Source organism: Hemitrygon akajei, unplaced genomic scaffold, assembly GCF_048418815.1.
Source record: "Hemitrygon akajei unplaced genomic scaffold, sHemAka1.3 Scf000065, whole genome shotgun sequence".
Lineage (NCBI taxonomy): Eukaryota > Metazoa > Chordata > Chondrichthyes > Myliobatiformes > Dasyatidae > Hemitrygon > Hemitrygon akajei.
The window spans coordinates 2,538,161-2,557,949 of NW_027331951.1; the positions used below are offsets into that span (position 1 = coordinate 2,538,161).

General features: G+C 45.9%; 1 protein-coding gene across 1 annotated transcript in view; it reads right to left on the reverse strand.

The window, feature by feature from the left end:
* LOC140721949 (uncharacterized) overlaps nucleotides 1-19,137 on the reverse strand; it is a 60,181-nt gene extending 41,044 nt beyond the window's left edge. Inside the window, exons 1-3 of the mRNA XM_073036774.1 lie at nucleotides 19,069-19,137; nucleotides 11,940-12,194; nucleotides 4,389-4,636 (exon numbers count right to left, since the gene is read on the reverse strand). Of these exons, the coding sequence (XP_072892875.1) occupies nucleotides 4,389-4,636; nucleotides 11,940-12,013 (322 nt within the window). The 5' untranslated portion in view covers nucleotides 12,014-12,194; nucleotides 19,069-19,137. The remainder of the gene's footprint in view (nucleotides 1-4,388; nucleotides 4,637-11,939; nucleotides 12,195-19,068) is intronic.
* Nucleotides 19,138-19,789: the final 652 nt, after the last annotated feature.

Genomic DNA, 19,789 nt, shown 5'->3' on the forward strand with positions numbered 1-19,789 from the left:
TTCGATTTCATTGGTACGTATATGGACCAGGGCGTCGAGCCGCTCTCTCACCCAATTCAGAATCATGGAATCTTTTTGTAATTGCAGTTCAGCCTCCTTCTATTGCACTTAAGTCAACTACATTATTTCAAGGTGTTAGGAGAGGGGTCATAGAACATTTCCATTGAAATCCTCTCAATTCACATCTAACCCTGTCGTGCTCTCCACCCTCAAAATGTTTCATCAATTTCGCTGCCACTATGCGTTCACATCAGTTCAGGTTTGGGTTCTATTCATAGAAGCCATCTATTTCTTTCCTCCACACTCGATTCAGTTTTTAGACAATGGGGTTTGAACAGTTTTATGCGCATTAAGGATTTGTGCAGTGATAATATATTAATTAGTTTTGATAACCTGTGCAGTAAATATGGCCTTCGGCATCATATTTTTTTTCAATACCTGCAGATTCTCCACTTTGTCAAGCAAAATGTTTCCTCTTTTCCTGAACGACCAACTGCTATGCTGTGGGACAAACTCACACTTAGCTTTAATAATAAAGGGCTGATCTCTGTACTATACTCGCAGCTGATGTATTTGGGAGTTCAAGATCTAAACAAAACTACGACTAGCTGGGAGGATGACCTTGGTGTCGATCTGGCTGAGGGATATTGGGCAAAAGCACTGAATAGGGTTCATTCCTTGTCATTATGTGCTAGACTCGGACTCATACAATTTAAAGTTTTACATGGTTCATTTAAGTGAAGCCAGGCGTGCTGACATATATCCTGGGACAGACGCTGGCTGTGTGTGGGTGTTCCTTCTCTCCAGTTGGTTTAGTGCATGCATTTTGGTCTTGCCTTCGGCCTGATTTTCAAAATTATCAGTGAGGTTTCGGGGGTGACACTGAGACCTTGCCGCTTATATCTGTATTTGCTGTGACAGATGATGTTTTGGGTTTAAATGCAAACCAGTCGGATATCATTTCACTTATATCGCTTTTGGCCCGTAGGGGAATCTAGCTGGTCTGGAAATCTGCCACTCACACATCTGCTGCTGCTTGGTTAGAAGACGTAATGTGTTTATTTTTTCTGAAATTAGAAAAGATTAAATTCACTCTGTGAGAAAGTTCTATTCGAAATGGGGACCTTCCTTGTCGTATTTTGGAGTCTTAAGGAATTACCTACTAGTTGAGGGCATTTGATTGTACTTGGGAAGTTGCTTCCCTTTTAACACGCATATGGTTTACCTCACAAGGGTGGTTGATGAATGGTAATATGAGTGTATTCTGGATCATCTGAGATGTTGAAAATGTGCGTGGGACTTCGTCTTGAAGTAGTGTGGGGGTATGGCTGTGAAATGTCCGTACTTGTATTTGTGAAATGTTGTATTGTAAATACATTAGCTGTCATTGTATGTTCGGGGAGGGCGGGTGAGGGGAGGTTTGTTTATGGGTAAGACTCAGAAGCAAAATGGACGAAAATTGTAATCCATTGTGTATTCTATATTGTGCCGTTCCTTCAGCAAAATATATTATGAAAAAAGAATCATAGAGAAGAAATGGTGTGCTGTGACAAGAGGAAGGAAGTGGAGGTGAGTGGAGGCCACAGAGAGGGTGTTCAGATTCAGCCGTTAGAGCAGAACTTTGAGGCACCATTTTCTTGCTACCTATTTCTGATGGCAATCTGTTTAAACGCCGAAATACACTGACCCATGGCCAGGAGTCACAGAGAGAGAATCCCTCCATACAATCCCATCACACACTCCTTGAAACAAACACTGAGTAACACTCCCTCCGCAACGATCCATCACACACCCCCGGGATCAAACACAGAGTGCAACTCCCTCCATATTGTTTCAACACGCACAGAGTCAAGCTCCGTCCATACACTCCCGGTGTCAGACACAGAGATAAGCTCCCTCTACCCCGTCAGATCACACACTGCCGATGTTAGATACCGAGTGAATATCCCTCAGCACCGTCCCATCACACACTCTCAGTGTCAGATAGAGAGCGAATCTCCCTGCACACCGCCCCGTCACACAGTCCCGGGATCAGACACAGTGTGAATCTCCCTCCGCACCGTCCCATCTCCCAGCTCCGGGTTCAGAAACAGATTGAATTTCCCTCCACACCGTCCCATCACACAATCCCGCGGTCAGTCACAGAGTGAGGCTTCCTCCACATAGTACGTACACATTTTTAGGGTCAGAGAATCAGCTCCCGCATCATCACAACACACTCTAATGGAGTCAGAAAAAGTGCGCAACCCCTCCTCCGTTCTCCCCACTCACCAATACCCAGTATTTCAACACTCCTGTTGACTCAAATTGAGTGTGCCTCTCAGAGATGGCGTGTGTTTGTGTGAGCGGATAGTGCGCTGCGGGTAGAGGAAATAGGAGGAGGAGAATAGTGGCGAGAGAAAGGGTGTTAAGATTGCAGACACTGAAGCAAGTGGTCTGGAAACATACAACCAGCCTGTGCACGCAGAGGTGTGAACAGACTCAGAACTCTTGATAGATATCCAGTGGAAGGGGGGATGGTGTAATATAAGACTTCATTTCTCCCTCATACTCCCCCCACAATTGCCTGTGACACAGAGAGTGAGGAGACTTGGGGAGAGGTGGGGGGGTGGGGAGAGACCGAGATTTGGAGAGTTTTCTTCGGCATTCACTGAGGAGAAGGATATTCACTAAGGAGAAGCAGTGAAAGAAGTGCATGGAGTATAGCCAGATCTAACATATAGAAAGGCTTTGAGGAAAGAGAAGCAGAAGAAAGGGTGTAAAGGTAGTAAGGTAAAAGGGTTAAAGTGTGTGTAGTTCAATGCAAGAAGCATCAGGAACAAAGGTGGGAAACTGAGAGGTTGGATACCTACATGGAATTATAATGTACTGGTTATTACGGAGACTTGGCTGAAACCAGGCAGGAACGGATTCTCCAATATTCCTGGATTTTAGTGCTTTAAAAGGGATACAGAGAGGGAAAAAGGGGAGGAGGAGTGGCATTACTGGTCAAGGATAATATTACAGCTGCAGAAATGGTGGGGAATGTAGCACGATCCTCTTTTGAGTCAGTATGGTTGGACGTCAGGAACAGGAAAGGAGCTGTTACTGTCCGGTGGTATTCTATAGGACACCTGGCAGCAGCAGAGATACCAAGGAACAGATTGGGAGGCAGATTTTTGAAAGGTGCAAAAATAACAGGGTTGTTATCATAGGTGATTTTAACTTCCCGAATATTGATTGACACTTGATTAGTCCCAAAGGTTTAGGTGGGACAGATTTTGTGAAGTGTGTCGAGGATGGATTCCTGTCACAGTATGTTGACAGGCCCCGACTAGGGATAATGCCAGACTAGATCTAGTATTAGGTAGCGAAGCGGGTCAGGTCACAGAACTGTCAGTGGGTGAGCATCTGTGGGACAGTGATTACTGCTCCCTGGCCTTTAGTATTAACATGGAAAATGATAGAATCAGAGAGGAGAGGACATTTTTTAATTGGGGAAGGGCAAATTATGAGGCTTTAAGGCTAGAACGCGGGTGTGAATTGGGATGATGTTTTTGCAGGGAAATGTACTACGGAAATGTGTCGATGTTTAAGGATCTCTTGCAGGATGTTAGGGGTAAATTTATCCCGGTGAGGAAGATAAAGAATGGTAGGGTGAAGGAACCATGTGGGACAAGTGAAGTGGAAAATCTAGTCAGGTGGAAGAAAAGAGCACACATGAGGTTTAGGAAACAAGGGTCAGATGGCTCTATTGAGCAATATAGGGTACCAGGAAAGGAGTTTAAGAAGGAGCTGAGAAGAGCAGAAAGGGGACATGAAAAAGCATTGGCGAGCAGGTTAAAGGTAAACCCCAAGATATTCTTCAATTAACAGACTGGTGCAGAGCAATCAACCTGTCTCTTAATGCGAACAAATCAAAAGAGATGGTTGTTGACTTCAGGAGGGCACGGAGCGACCACTCCCAGCTGAGCATCGACAGCTCCTCGGTAGAGATTGTCAAGAGCACCAAATTTCTTGCTGTTCACCTGACGGAGAATCTCACGTGATCCCTCAACACCAGCTCCATAGCAAAGAAAGCCCTGCAGCGTCTCTACTTTTTACGAAGGCTGAGGAAAGTCCATCTCCCACCCCCCATCCTCATCACATTCCATAGGGGTTGTATTAAGAGCGTCCCATCACACACTCCCGGGGTCAGACACAGAGACTTTCGCTCTCCATCTCTCTCTCTCTCTCTCTCTCTCTCTCTCTCTCTCTCTCTCTCTCTCTCTCTCTCTCTCTCTCTCTCTCTCTCTCTCTCTCTCTCTCTCTCTCTCTCTCTCTCTCTCTCTCTCTCTCTCTCTCTCTCTTTCTCTCTCTCTTTCTCAGTCCTTAAGTTTTGGACCGAGGGATGGGGGATTTTACCTCACCTTTCCTGCTGGTCAACAGCTGGCAGAAGAATTCGGGGATAGGGAGGATTTTGTTGAGGGTGTAAGCGTTCTTGAGACAGGTGGTCTGGCTCATGACCAGAAGGGAATTCGCGTTTATCCTTGATTCAACGTTCCAATGCAACTCCTGGACATTTAGACGATACTGTGACCAGTCCGTGTTCATCTTCTGATATTGATCCCAAAGAGTCTTCTGTCTCGGTCGGAAGTGATCGGAGAGTGAAGAATCTCTGTCAAGAAACAAAGAAATGCTTACGAAGGGTTCATAGAGCGAGTAATGTTAGAGATCTTGAAGATTATAAGGCGAATAGGAAGGAGCTTAAGTTGGAAATAAGGAGAGCCAGAAGGGCCATGTAAAACCTTGTCCGGCAGATTAAGGAATTTCCCAAAGGATTCTACAAGTATGTGAAAAGCAAGAGGATAATACTAAAAGAATCGGACCCATCAAGGATGACAGTGGGAAATTGAGTATTCAACCGGTTGAATTAGCAGAGGTACTTAATGAATACTTTGCTTCAGTATTCCCTATGGAAGAGCATCTTGGTGATAGTAGTGATGACTTGCAGCAGACTGGAAAGCCTGAGCATGTGGGGATTAATAATTGCTCCATGATTACAGTGAATGGGGGTGCTAGATGGAAGGGCCGAATGGCCTACTCCTGCACCTGTTGTCTATTGCCCATCACCAATTTATGCTTTCAACTTCCTGCCTGATACCCTCATATTTTCCAATACTCCAATTAAACGCTTTGCTAACTTATCTGCTCCTATCCCTCTCCAATGCTATGGTACAGGATATAGGATTGTGATCACTGTCTCGTTTGGAGGTATGATGTGGTTGTCGGTACCGAGACTTGGATGGCTCAGGGAGAAGAGTGGTTACTTCAACTGCCGGTTTTTAATGTGTCAGAAAGGACAGGGATGGAGGTAAAAGAGCTGTGGGCGTGGCACTGTTGATTAAAGATAGTGACACAACTGCAGAAAAGGTGGACGCCATGGAGGATTTTTCTACGGTGTCTCTGTGGGTGTAGATTAGGAACAGGAAGGAGTCAATAACTTTACTGGGTGCTTATTTATAGGCCGCCCAGTAGTAACAGGGATATCGAGGAGAAGATAGGGGAAAAGATCATAGAAAGGTGTAATAATAACGAAGATGTCGTGATGGGAGATTAGATATTCCACCTCTGTAGCGCAAGGGGTTTAGATGTGGTGGAATTTGTTAGGTGTGTTCAGGAAGGTTTCTTGACCATTTGTAGATAAGCCTATGACAGGAGAGGCTGCACTTCATTTGGTATTGGGAAATGAACCTGGTCAGGAGTCAGATCGCTCACTGGGAGAGCTTTTTGGAGATAGTGAACATAATTCTATCACTTTTACAAGCATTGGAGAGAAAGGAACAGACAAGTTAGAAAAACGTTTAATTGGAGTAAGGGGAATTATGAACCTATCAGGCAGGAGACTGAAATCTCAATTTGGAAACAGATGTTCTCAGGGGAAAGTACGGAGGTACATTCCAATAAGACAGAGATGTTATGGTAGGGTACAGGAACCGTGTGTACAAAGGCTGTAATAAATCTAGTCAAGAAGAGAAGAAAAGCTTACAAAAGGTTGAGAAAGATAGGTAATATTAGAGATCTAGAAGCTTATAAAGCTGACAGGAATGAGCTTAAGAAGGAAATTAGGAGAGCCAGAAAGTGTAATGAGAAATTCTTGGCGGGCAGGTTTAAGGAAAACCCCAGGGCTTTCTACAAGTATGTAAAGAGTAGGAGGATAAGACGTGAAAGAATAGGACGTATCCAGTGTGACAATGGGAAAGTGCAATGGAACTTTGCTTCAGTATTCCCTATGGAAGAGGATCTTGGTGATATTAGTGACGATTTGCAGCAGGAAATCTTGAGCATGTGGATATTAAGAAAGTGGATGTGCTGGAGCTTTTGAAAAGATCAAGTTGGAGAAGTCGCCGGGACCGGATGAGATGTACTACAGGCTAACATGGGAGGGGAGGGAAGAGATTGCTTGCCGAAAAATCGTGAATTCCTGCTTGTTCCTCTTTTACTCTATTCCAAATAATGGGTGCACTATCATATTCACTGTGTTGATTCATGCCCTGAGCTCAACTGCGCTTCTGAGAAGTTTCCTGCATTGAAATATATGGAGCTCAGGGCATCAGTCGCATCATATACAAATTGTTGTTTCCTGGCTTTTTCTTAAGTCTGAACAACATGTCTCAATGTCCACTCCGCTATCTGCTCATGAACTCTGAATCCCATCCCCCTGCAAATCGAGTTCGAAAACTCTCAACCCTAGTACTGCCTAACCTTCCCGCTAGGATATCAGTTCCCCTCCAGTTTATGTGTAAACCGTCTTCCATCTCTTCTGTAGACATCCCTCGTTCCTTGGAATAAACACAATGAATTCTGAAACCCTCCCACTTGCACCGTAGCTTGAGCCACGTGCTGAACTGTATGGTCTTCCTGTGTCTGGGCACACTGGGACGGGTGGTGGTCCTGTCTTTTAGTTAAATAACTAAATTGATTACCTCATTTTGCAGAACCACCTGCCCAAACATGCCGATTTCATTCGTACATATATGGACCCATACGTCGAGCTGCTCACTCACTCACTTAAGGATCATAGAATCATTTGCATTTGCAGTTGAGCCTCTTTCTATTGCACTTAAGTCAACTACATTATTTCAAGGTGTTAGGAGAGGGGTCGCAGAAAATTACCATTGCAATCCTCTCAATTCACACCTAACCCTGTTGTGCTCTCCACTCTCAAAAATTTTCATCAATTTCGCTGCCATTATAGGTTCTCATCAGTTCGGTTTTGGGTTCCATTCATAGAAACCACCAATTTCTTCCCTCCACACTCGATTTAGTTTTTAGACAATGTGGTTTGAATGGTCTTATGCGCATTAAGGATTTGTGCACTGATAATATATTTAATAGTTTTGATAACTTGTGCAGTAAATATGGCCTTCCGTATAATGATTTTTTTCAATACCTGCAAATTCTCCACTTTGTCAAGGAAAAACTTCCCTCTTTTCCTGAACTACCACCTGCTATGTTGTTTGACAAACTCACACTTAGCTTTAGTAATAAAAGGCTGATCTCTGTGCTATACTCGCAGCTGATGTATTTGGGAGTTCAAGATCTAAACAAAACTACGACTAGCTGGGAGGATGACCTTGGTGTGGATCTGGCTGAGGAATATTGGGCAAAAACACTCAATAGGGTTCATTCCTCGTCATCATGTGCTAGACTCGGGCTCATACAATTTAAAGTTTTACACTGTACATTTAAGTAAAGCCGGGCGTGCTGACATATATCCTGGGACAGACGCTGGCTGTGACAGGTGTTCCTTCTCTCCGGTTGGTTTAGTGCATGCATTTTGGTCCTGCCCTCGGCCAGGTTTTCAAAATTATCAGTGAGGTTTCGGGGGGTGACACTGAGAATTGCCCGCTTATATCTGTATTTGCTGTGGCACATGATGTTTAGGGTTTAAATGCAAACCAGTCGGATATCATTTCACTAACATCGCTTTTGGCCCGTAGGACAATCTTGCTGGTCCGGAAATCTGCCACACCCCATCTGCTGCTGCTTGGTTAGAAGACGTAATGTTTTTTTTCTGAAATTATAAAAGATTAAATTCACTCTGAGGGCGTCGGTGAGAAAGTTCTATTCGGAATGGGGGCCATTCTTGTCATATTTTGGGAGTGTTAAGGAATTACCTGCTAGTTGAGGGCATTTGATTGTACTTGGGAATTTGTTTCCCTTTTAACACGCATATGGTTTAACTCACAGGGCGCTTGGTGAATTGTAATATGAGTGTATTCTGGATCATCTGAGATGTTGTAGATGTGTGTGGGAATTCGTCTTGAAGTAGTGTGGGGGTATGGCTGGGAAATGTCCGTACTTGTATTTCTGAAGTGTTGTATTGTAAATACATTAGCTGTCATTGTATGTTCGGGGTGGGCGGGTGAGAGATTTGTTTAGGTATAAGATACAAAAGCAAAATGGAGGAAGATGTAATCCATTATGTTTTCTATATTGTGTCGTTCCTTCAGCAAAATATATTATTAAAAAATCATAGAGAAGGAATGGTGTGCTTTGACAAGAGGAAGGAAGGGAAGGAGAGTGGGGGCACAGAAAGGGTGTTCAGATTCAACCGGTAGAGCAGAACGTGTGAGGCACCATTTTCTTGTTCCCTGTCTTTGTTTGGAGTCTGTTTAAACGCCGAAATCCACTGACCCAGGGTCAGGAGTCACAGACAGAGAGAGAATCCCTCCATACAATCCCATCACACACCCCTAGAAACATTCAATGTGTAACGCTCCCTCCACAAAGACCCATCACACAGCCCTGGGATCATACACAGAGTGCAACTCCCTCCATATTGTTTCAACACACACTCCGGGGTCACACACAGAGTGAAGCTCCGTCCACACCGTCCCATCACACACTCCCGGTGTCAGACACAGAGTGAATCTCCCTCAACATCGTCCCATCACACACTCTCGGGGCTAGACACAGGGTGAATCTCCCTCCACATCGCCCCGTCACACTGTCCCGGGGATACACACAGTGTGAATCTGCATCCACATCGTCACATCACACAGTCCCGCTGACTTCCTCCACACAGAACGAACACATTTCTAGGGTCAGAGAATCAGCTCACGCATCATCACAACACACTCTAATGGAGTCAGAAAAAGTGCGCAACCCCTCCTCCGATCTCCCCACTCACCAAACCCAGTATGTCGACACTCCTGTTGACTCAAATTGAGTGTGCCTCTCAGAGATGGCGTGTGTTTGTGTGAGCGGATGGTGCGCTGCGGTTAGAGGAAATAGGAGGACGAGAGTAGAGGCGAGAGAAAGGGTGTTAAGATTGCAGACACTGAAGCAAGTGGTCTGGAAACATACAACCGGCCTGTGCTCGCAGAGGTGTGAACAGACTCAGAACTTTTGATAGTTATCCAGTGGAAGGGGGGAGGTGTAATACAAGACGTCATTTCTCCCTCATACTCCCCACAATTGCCTGTGACTCAGAGAGTGAGGAGAGTCGGGAGAGCTGGGGGGTGGGGAGAGACCGAGATTTGGAGAGCTTTCTTCGGCATTCACTGAGGAGAAGGATATTCACTAAGGAGAAGCAGTGAAAGAAGTGCATGGAGTATAGCCAGATCTAACATATAGAAAGGCTTTGAGGAAAGAGAAGCAGAATAAAGGGTGTAAAGATAGTAAGGTAGAAGGGCTAAAGTGTGTGTTTTTTCAATGCTTGATTCATCAGGTACAAATGTGATGAACTGAGAGCTTGGATACATACATAGAATTATGATGTAGTGGCCATTACAGAACTTGGTTGGCACCATTGCAGGAATGGATTCTCAATATTCCTGGAATTCAGTGCTTTAAAAGGGATACAGAAGAGGGGTGGCATTACTGGATTAGGATAGTATTACAGTTGCAGAAACTGTGGATAATGTTGCAGGATCCTCTTTTGAGTCAGTATTGTTAGAAGTCAGGAACAGGAAAGGAGCAGTTACTCTCCTGGGAGTATGCTATAGGGCCTCTGGCAGCAGCAGAGATACCGAGGAGCAGATTGGGAGGCAGATTTAGAAAGGTGCAAAAATAACAGGGTTGTTATCATGGGTGATTTTAGCTTTCCGAATATTGACTGACACTTGATTACTTCTAAGGGTTTAGATGGGACAAATTTTGTTAAGTGTGTCCAGGATGGATTCCTGTCACAGTATGTTGACAAGCTGACTAGGGGGAATGCCATACTAGATCTAGTATTAGGTAATAAACTGGGTCAGGTCACAGATCTGTCAGTGGGTGAGCATCTGGGGAACGGTGACCACCGCTCCCTGGCCTTTAGTATTAACATGGAAAAAGATGGAATCAGAGAGGAGAGAAAAAAATAATTGGGGAAGGGCAAATTATGAGTCTGTAAGGCTAGAACTTGCGGGTGTGAATTGGGATGATGTTTATGCAGGGAAATGTACTATGAACATGTGGTCGCTGTTTAAGGAGCTGTTGCAGGATGTTAGGGTTAAATTTGTCCCGGTGAGGAAGATAAGGAATGGTAGAGTGAAAGAACCAAGGGTGACAAGTGAAGTGGAAAATCTAGTCAGGTGGAAGAAGGCAGCATACATGAGGTTTAGGAATCAAGTGTCAGATGGCTTTATTGAGGAATATTGGGTAGCAAGAAAGGAGCTTAAGAAGGAGCTGAGAAGAGCAAAAAGGGGACATGAGAAGGCCTTGGAAATTGATGACAGTGAGGGCAATATGAGTGAGATTAATATTCTGGAGCATGTAGATATTAAGGGAGAGGAGGTGTTACAGTTGTTAAAATTCATTCGGATGGATTAGTCCCCGGGACCTGAAGGAATATTCCCTAGGCTGCTCCATGAGGCGAGGGAAGAGATTGCCAAGCCACTGGCTTGGATCGTTATGTCCTCGATGACCAGGGAAATGGTACCGGAGGATTGCAGTGAGGCGAATGTTGTTCCCTTGTTTAAGAGACGCGATGTAATGATGCTGCTCTATAAAGCTCTAGTTAGGCCACACTTGGAGTAATGTGTCCAGTTCTGTCGCCTTACTATAGGAAGGATGTGGAAGAATTGGAAAGGGTACAGAGGAGATTTACCAGGTTGCTGCCTGGTTTAGGGAGTATGGATTATGCTCAGAGATTAAGGGAGCTTGGGCTTTACACTTTGGAGAGAAGGAGGATGAGAGGAGACATGATAGAGGTGCACAAGATATTAAGAGGAATAAACAGAGTGGACAGCCTGTGCCTCTTCCACAGAACACTACTGCTAAGTACCAGAGGACATGTCTTTCAGGTAAGGGGTGGGATGTTGAAGGCGGATATCAGAGGGAGGGTTTTCAATCAGTGAGTGGTTGGTGCATGGAATGCACTGCCTGAGTCAATGGTGGAGGCAGATACACTAATGAAGTTTAAGAGACTTCTAGACAGGTATATGCAGGAATATAAGGTGGGGAGTTATATGGGAGGCAGGGTTTGGGGGTCGGCACAACATTGTGGGCCGAAGCGCCTGTAATGTGCTGTACTATTCTATGCTCTATGTATCTTGAATTGTGTAAGATAACGGAAACAAGTAGGGAGGATATGGAATCAATTACCAGGTGAAATAAACGTTCGGCACGGAAGAGAAGGGCCAAGATGGCCTTTTTCCGTGTTGTAATGGTTTAGTGGCAGGACAGCTTCACTGAGACGCAGAGAGGCGGAGGGAAAATACGGCATATGACAGGGGGTAGAGGGAGTGTGTGAAACAGAGGCGGCAGGGCAAAAGACAAGAGAGTCGGAATACAAGGGGAGAGAGGGAGAGTGTTCGGGAAACAGACATTAAGACAGAGTGAAACTCCCTTCCCCCACACATCACCCGGGGTTCGATCTCTCTCTCTCTCTCTCTCTCTCTCTCTCTCTCTCTCTCTCTCTCTCTCTCTCTCTCTCTCTCTCCCTCCCTCCCTTTAAGATTAGGAGCGGGGGACGCAGGATTTTACCTCACCTTTCCTGCTGGACAACAGTTGGCAGAAGAATTTGCTTTCGAGGATAGAGAGAATTTTTTAAGGCTGTCAGCATACTTGAGACAGTTGGTCTGCCAGATGACCAGAAGGTTATTCGCGGTTATCCTGGAATCAACGATCGAATGCAACTCATGGACATTTCGACGATATTGGCAGCGGGTTCCTGTCCATCTCCTGATATTGATCCCAAAGAGTCTTCTAGTCTCGGTCGGAAGCGATCGGAGAGTGACGAATCTCTGTCAAGAAGAAAAGAAAAGCTTACGAAAGAGTTTCATAGAGTTTGGTAATGTTAGAGATCTCGAGGATTATAAGGGTAATTGTTAAGGTACCCCGTGGGTGGCTTATTGAGGAAGTAAAGAGGCATGGGATACAAGGGGGCATTGCCTTTTGTAGCCAAAACTGGCTTGCCCACAGGAGGCAAAGAGTGGGTGTGGATGTGTCATATTCTGCATGTAGGTCGGTGACAAGTGGCCTACCTGAGGGATCTGTTCTGGGACTCTCACCGTTCACAATTTTAATAAATGACCTGGATGAGGAAGTGGAGGGACGGGTTAGTAAGTGTGATGATGACTCAAAGTTTGGAAGTTTTGCGGGCAGTGTAGAGTGTTGTCAGAGGTTACAGCGGGACATTGATTGGATGCAAAACTGGATTGAGAAGTAGCAGATGGAGTTCAACCCAGATACGTGTGACGTGCTTTAGTTTGATACACCATTAATATGGCAGAATATAGCAGTGTTTTTAAGACTCTTGGCAGTGCGGAGAATCAGATGGATCTTGGGATCCGATCCAAATGACGATCAAAGCAGCTGCACAGATCGAATCTGTGGTTAAGAAGGAGTACGGTGTATTTGCCTTCATCAGTGTTGGAATTCAAATTAGAGCTGAGAGGCAATGTTGCAGCTATATATTCCCCTGACCAGACACCACTTGGAGTACTGTGCTTAGTTCTGGTCGCCTCACTACGGGAAGGATGTGGAAGCCATAGAAAGGGTGCAGAGGAGACTTACAAGGATGTTGCCTGGATGGGGGAGCATGCCTTTTGAGAATAGGTTGAGTGAAATCGGCCTTTTCTCCTTGGGGCGACGGAGGATTAGAGGTGACCTGACAGAGTTGGAAAATAAGATAAGAGGCATTAATCGCGTGGATAGTCAGAGGCTTTTTTCCCCAGGGCTGAAATGGTTGCCACAAGAGAACACATGTTTAAGGAAGTGGGGAGCAAATACAAAGGATTTGTCTGTGGGTTAGACAGAGAGTGGTAAGTGTGTGGAAATGGCTGCCGGCAACCGTCGTGGAGGCGGATACCATCGGGTCTTTTAAGAGACTTTTAGATAGGTAGATGGAGCTTAGTGAAGGGCTATAGGTAAGCCTATTCATTTCTAATAGAGAGACATGTTCGCCACAACTTTGTAGGCAGAAGAGCCTGTATTGTGCAGTAGGTTTTCTAAGTTTCTATGAAAACTACACAACTCGGAACATGGGTCCCAGCAACATACCATCCAGGACTCTCCTTCTCTCCACAGTGTCTCCGTCTGTTACCCATATTACCCTCTCTCTCTCTCTCTCTCTCTCTCTCTCTCTCTCTCACACACACACACACACACACACACACACACACACACACACACACACACACACACACACACACACACCACACACACACACACACACACACACACACACACACACAAAACTGCATCCGAAATGTGTGGTTGAGTAAGTGTGTAAGGGGTGTGTGGGGGTAGAAGCCGAAATGGGAATATACTGCTGGTGATATGGAGGGTACCAGAGGGAGAGCTGTGGAGAGATTCCGAACCGAGAGGTCAATATTCTGTGGGAAGGGGGAGATGTGACAAGAGGCATCAGTATTCCCCTTCCTCCTCACACATCCCTCTGATCACAGAGATGATGGTGTGTGGCGGAGTGAGGTACAGATATACTGTGGGGAGTAGGGGAGGTATGGGAAGACGGACATGGGGAGGGGTGCAGGGGAGTGCGGTGTGCTGCATAGGAAGAAGAGCGTGGTGTAGGGAACTGGGTACGGAGGCATGGAATTTTGTAAGGGCGGGAAGAGTGAAGGTGACGGGAGGGGTCCCTCTATTCACGCTGTGTATTCCCCAGCCTTGCACAGCAAAATCCCTCTCTCCTTCAACACTTCCCACTGTTCACAGTCCAGGTCGATCCCTGCTGCAGCAAATTAAAAAGCGCTTCGATTCCAAGTTACCAAGAGCACCTTTGCCGCAGAACATCTTGTCCAAATCCACACATTCCAGATCCTTTCTCATCCAAGGCAAACTTGGCTTTGCTCCAATTTAGTATCTAAACCTGAGGAACGTCCTGCCGTTTCCGACATTTTACTTGAAACTAATGACTTCCTGATCACTAGATGCAAAGTGTGCCCCTGAACAAAACTCTGACACCCGCCTTATCTCATGCCACAGTAGCAGATCTCTCTCTCTCTCTCTCTCTCTCTCCTCTCTCTCTCTCTCTCTCTCTCTCTCTCTCTCTCTCTCTCTCTCTCTCTCTCTCTCTCTCTCTCTCTCTCTCTCTCTATCTCTCTCCCTCCCTCTCTCTCTCTCTATCTCTCTCTCTCTCTCTCTCTCTCTCTCCCTCTCTCTCTCTCTATCTCTCTCTCCCTCTCTCTCTCTCTCCCACTCTCCCTCTCTCTTCCTCTCTCCTTCTCTCTCTCTTCGTACTGATTGAGGAATCTTACCTGAACTGAACATTTTTGACAAACTCTATCCCACAGGTCCTTTTGCTGTATGCGTCTCAGTCAAAAGGTGGAAAGCTGAAATGACCTGCTATCACAATCTTATATTTCCTGCAACAGTCTACGATCTCTCTACAGATTTGTTCTTCCTAATCCAAAGGACCGTTGGCTGTTCTACAATGTAGTGCCAATCTCATGGCCATTAATTTCTTGTTCCTCATTTCCTCATTTCCATTGATGAAGGAAGAACAGTAGATGTAGTGTACATCGATTTCAGCAAGGCATTGGATAAGGTACCCCATGGAAGGCTTATTGAGAAAGTAAGGAGGCATGGGTTAAAGGGGACATTCCTTTGTGTATGTAGAACTAACCTACCCACAGAAGGCAAAGAGTGTTTGTAGACGGGTCATAATCTGCGTGGAGGTCGTTCACCAGTGCTGTGCCTCAGGGATCTGTTCTCCGACCCTAACTGTGTGTGACCTTTATAAATAACCTGAGTGAGGAAGTGGAGTGCTGGGTTAATAAGTTTGCTGATCACACAAAGGATGGAGGTTTGCTGGATAGTGTGGAGGGCTGTCAGAGGTTACAGCGAAACAATGATAGAATGCAAAACCAGGCTGAAAAGTGGCAGATGCAGATAGATAGATATATAGATAGATAGATAGTTTATTCATCCCCATGGGGAAATTCAACATTTTTTCCAATGTCCCATACACTTATTGTAGCAAAACTAATTACATACAATAATTAACTCAGTATAAATATGATATGCATCTAAAATCACCCTCTCAAAAAGCATTAATAAATAGCTTTTAAAAAGTTCTTAAATAGTTTACTAAAATACATTGAATGGTAACTTAAGCTGAGTCCTAACCCCGGCACGTTAACATATCTTACCCCTGGCGGTTGAATTGTAAAGCTCGAATGGCATTGTGGAGTATTGATCTCTTCATCCTGTCTGAGGAGCATTGCATCGATAGCAACCTGTCGCTGAAGCTGCTTCTCTGTCTCTGGATGGTGCTATGCAGTGGATGTTCAGGGTTTTCCATGATTGACCGTAGCCTACTCAGCGCCCTTCGCTCTGCTACCGATGTCATACTCTCCAGTTCTGTGCCCACGACAGATCCCGCCTTCCTTACCAGCTTATTAAGACGTGAGGCGTCCCTCTTCTTAATGCTGCCTCCCCAACACGCCACCACAAAGAAGAGGGCGCTCTCCATAACTGACCTATAGAACATCTTCAGCATCTAACTACAAAAATTGAATGACGCCAATCTTCTAAGGAAGTACAGTCGACTCTGTGCCTTCCTGCACAAGGCATCTGTGTTGGCAGTCCAGTCTAGCTTCTCGTCTAACTGCACTCCCAGATACTTGTAGGTCTTAACCTGCTCCACACATTCTCCATTAATGATCACTGGCTCTATATGAGGCCTAGGTCTCCTAAAGTCCTCCACCACCTCATTGGCCTTGGTGATATTGAGACGCAGGTAGTTTGAGTTGCACCATATCACAAAGTCCTGTATCAGTGTCCTATACTCCTCCTCCTGTCCATTCCTGACACACCCCACTATGGCCCTGTCATCAGCGAACTTCTGCACATGGCAGGACTCCGAGTTATATTGGAAATCTGATGTGTACAGGGTGAACAGAACCGGAGAGAGCACGGTCCCCTGCGGCGCTCCTGTGCTGCTGACCACCGTGTCAGACCTACAGCCTCCCAACCGCACATACTGAGGTCTATCTGTCAAGTAGATAATTGAGTTGAGATTATCTTCAACTCAGATAAATTTGAAGTGGTTCAGTTTAAGAGACTTTCAGAAAGCCTTTGATAAGGTCCCACACAGAATATTAGTGGGCAAAATTAAAGCACACGGTACGGAGGGTAGGGTACTCACATGTATAGAAAATTGGTTCGCTGACAGGAAACAAAGAGTAGGCATTAATGGGTCCTTTTCAGAATGGCACGCAGTGACTAGTGGGGTACCGCAAGGCTCGGTGCTGGGACAGAAGCTACTTAAAATATACATTAATGATTTAGATGAAGGGATTAAAAGTAACATTAGCAAATTTGCAGATGACACAAAGCTTGGTAGTAGTGTGAAATATGAGGAGGGTGTCAGGAGAATGCAGGGTGACTTGGACAGGCTGAGAGATTGGACAGATTCATGGCAGATGCAGTTTGATGTGGATAAATGTGAGGTTATCCACTTTGGTGGCAAGAACTGGAAGTCAGAATGGTGTCAAGTTAGGAAAAGGGGAAGTACAACGAGATCTATGTGTCCTTGTTAATCAGTCACTGAAAGTAAGCATGCAGGTACAGCAGGCAGTGAAGAACTCTAATTGCATGTTGGCTTTCATAACAAGGGGAGTTGAGTATAGGAGGAAAGAGGTCCTTCTGCAGTTGTACAGGGCCCTGGTGAGACCACACCTGGAGTATTGTGTGCGGTTTTGGTCTCCAAATTTGAGGAAAGACATTCTTGCTATTGTGGGAGTGCAGCGTAGGTTCACGAGGTTCTTTCCCGGAAAGGCGTGACTGTCATATGTTGAAAGATTGGAGTGACTGTGCTTGTATACACCGGAATATAGAAGAATGAGAGGGGAACTGATTGAAACATATAAGATTATTAAGGGATCGGACAGGCTAGAGGCAGGAAAAATATTCCCGATGTTCGGGGAGTCCAGAACCAAAGGCCACGGTTTAAGAATAAGGGGTAGGCTATTTAGAACAGAGTTGAACAAAAACATTTTTCATCCAGGGAGTTGTCGATCTATGGAATTCTCTGCCTCAGAAGGCAGTGGCGGCCAATTCTCAGGATTCTTTCATGATTTTTTAGATAGAACTCTTAACGATAGCGGAGTCAAGAGAAATGGGGAGAAGGCAGGAACGGGGTACTGATTGTGAATAATCAGCCATGATCAAATTGAATGGCCGTGCTGTCTCGAAGGGCCAAATGGCCTACGCCTGCACCTTTTGTCAATTGTCTATTGACGTTTTGATAGGTACACGGAGCTTAGAAAAAATAGAGGGCTATGGGTAAACCTAGTAATTTGTAAGACAGGGGCATGTTCGGCACAACTTTGTAGACGGAAGGGCCTGTGTTGTGCTGTATGTTTTCTATGTTTCTATGTTTCCATCCATAAAGGCTCAGTTTGACGAGCTCGCTTGTCTGTTCTGACTGTGCTCTGCGGTGACATTTTCTCAGCCCTGTAATGTCACCCCTCCCCCTGTAACTCATTTCGCTTTCTCACGTCTAAAAATAGGGACCCCCGAAAAATCGTGCTGTCCTGCTTGCTCCTCCTACACCCAATTCTCAATAACGGCTACAATATCATAATCCACTGTGTTGATTCCTGCCCTGAGCTCGCCCGCCATTCGTTAAATCTTCCTGCATTGAAATATACGGAGCTCAGGGCACCAGTCGCTTGATGCACAGCCTTTCGATTCCTGACTTTTTCTGAGGTCTCAACAACATCTGTCTCCATATTGACTCCGCTGTCTGCTCTCGAACTCTGAATCCCATCCCCCTGCAAATCCAGTTCAACAGCTCTCCCAAAAACTCTCATCTACAGTGCTGACAAACCTTCCCGCCAGGATATCAGTTCCCCGCCAGTTTATCTATTTTGTACACGTCCCACCTTCCTTGGAAAAAATACAGTGATTCCGAAGTTTTTGGAGCCCTCCCACCGACACCAGCACTTGAGCTACGTGCTAAACTGTCTGGCCTTCCTCGGTCTGGAAACACTGGGACGGGTGGTGGTCCTGTCCTTTAATTTAATAGCTAAATCCCTGACCTCATTTTGCAAAACCACCTTCACATACATACCGATTTTATTTGTACATTTATGCTGCTCACTCAGCCTCTTAAGAATCAAAGAGAAGAAATGGTGTGCTGAGAAAAGAGGAAGGAAGGGGCGGAGAGTGGGGCCACAGAAAGGGTGTTCAGATTGCAGCCGTTAGAGCAGAACGTGTGAGCTACCATTTTCTTGCTCCCTATCTCTAATTGGAGTCAGCTTAAACGTTGGAATCCACCGACCCATGACTAAGAGTCAGAGGCAGAGCGAGAATCCCTCCATACAATCCCATCGCACACTCCTGGAAACATACACTGAGTAATGCTCCCTCCGCAAGGATCCATCACACACTATCGGGGTCAGACACAGTGTGAATCTCCCTCCACACTGCTCCCATTATGCACCCCCGGGTTCAGACACAGACAGAAACCCCTTCCACACCTTCGCATCACACAGTCCCGGCGTCTGACACAGACAGAAACTGACCCTACACCGACCCATCACACGCCTGGTGTCAGACATGTGAACAACCCCCCGCACCATCGCAGCGCAGTCTACTGGAGTCAGAAAATGTGCGCAGCTCCCTCTCTCCCCCGGTCTCCCCACTCACCAATACCGAGCACTTCGGCGTTCCAGCAGACTCGAACTGTGTGTGTCTCTCGCAGATGCTGTGTGTGTCTGTGTGACCGGATGGCATGCTGCCAGAAAAGGAAGGAAGGGGAGGAGAGAGGAGGCCAGTGAAAGGGTGGTGGGGCTACAGCCACTGATGGTGGAACCACGTGACCGGTCTGTGCATGTAGAGCTGTGGAGAGGCTCAGAAACTGGTGACAGATATCCGGTGGAAGGGGGGAGGGAGGTGTAGCACCAGACGCCTTCTCTCACTCATAGTCACCACAGTTGCCTGTGAGCACAGAGAGGGGAGGGGGCGACGGAGATTGTGAGGGTTTTAGAGGATAGAGCGTGTCACAGAGAGTGGGTGAGCCATAGGGAAGGTAGAGGATGAGGGACACGGCGAAGTGAGGGAATGGTTCACGGTGACGGGGGAGCTTGCAAGGGATGGAGGGGTGACGGAGACGGGTGCAGTGTAGGAGAGGGTCTGTTTGACGGAGATTCCCCAGATTCTTTGATCTCTTCCCACCGGATGAATATAAACAGCTCTCTGCTATTTTCTACAGAGCAGAGAACGTCAGTAACAGAGCAGAACAGACCCTTCGGACCAAAAGTTTGTGATATACCAAATGAACTAAATCCCTTCTGCAGACACCATGTCAGTCTCCCTCCATTCCCTGCACACCAACGAGCCTGTTAAACAGCCTTAAACGCCTCTGTGG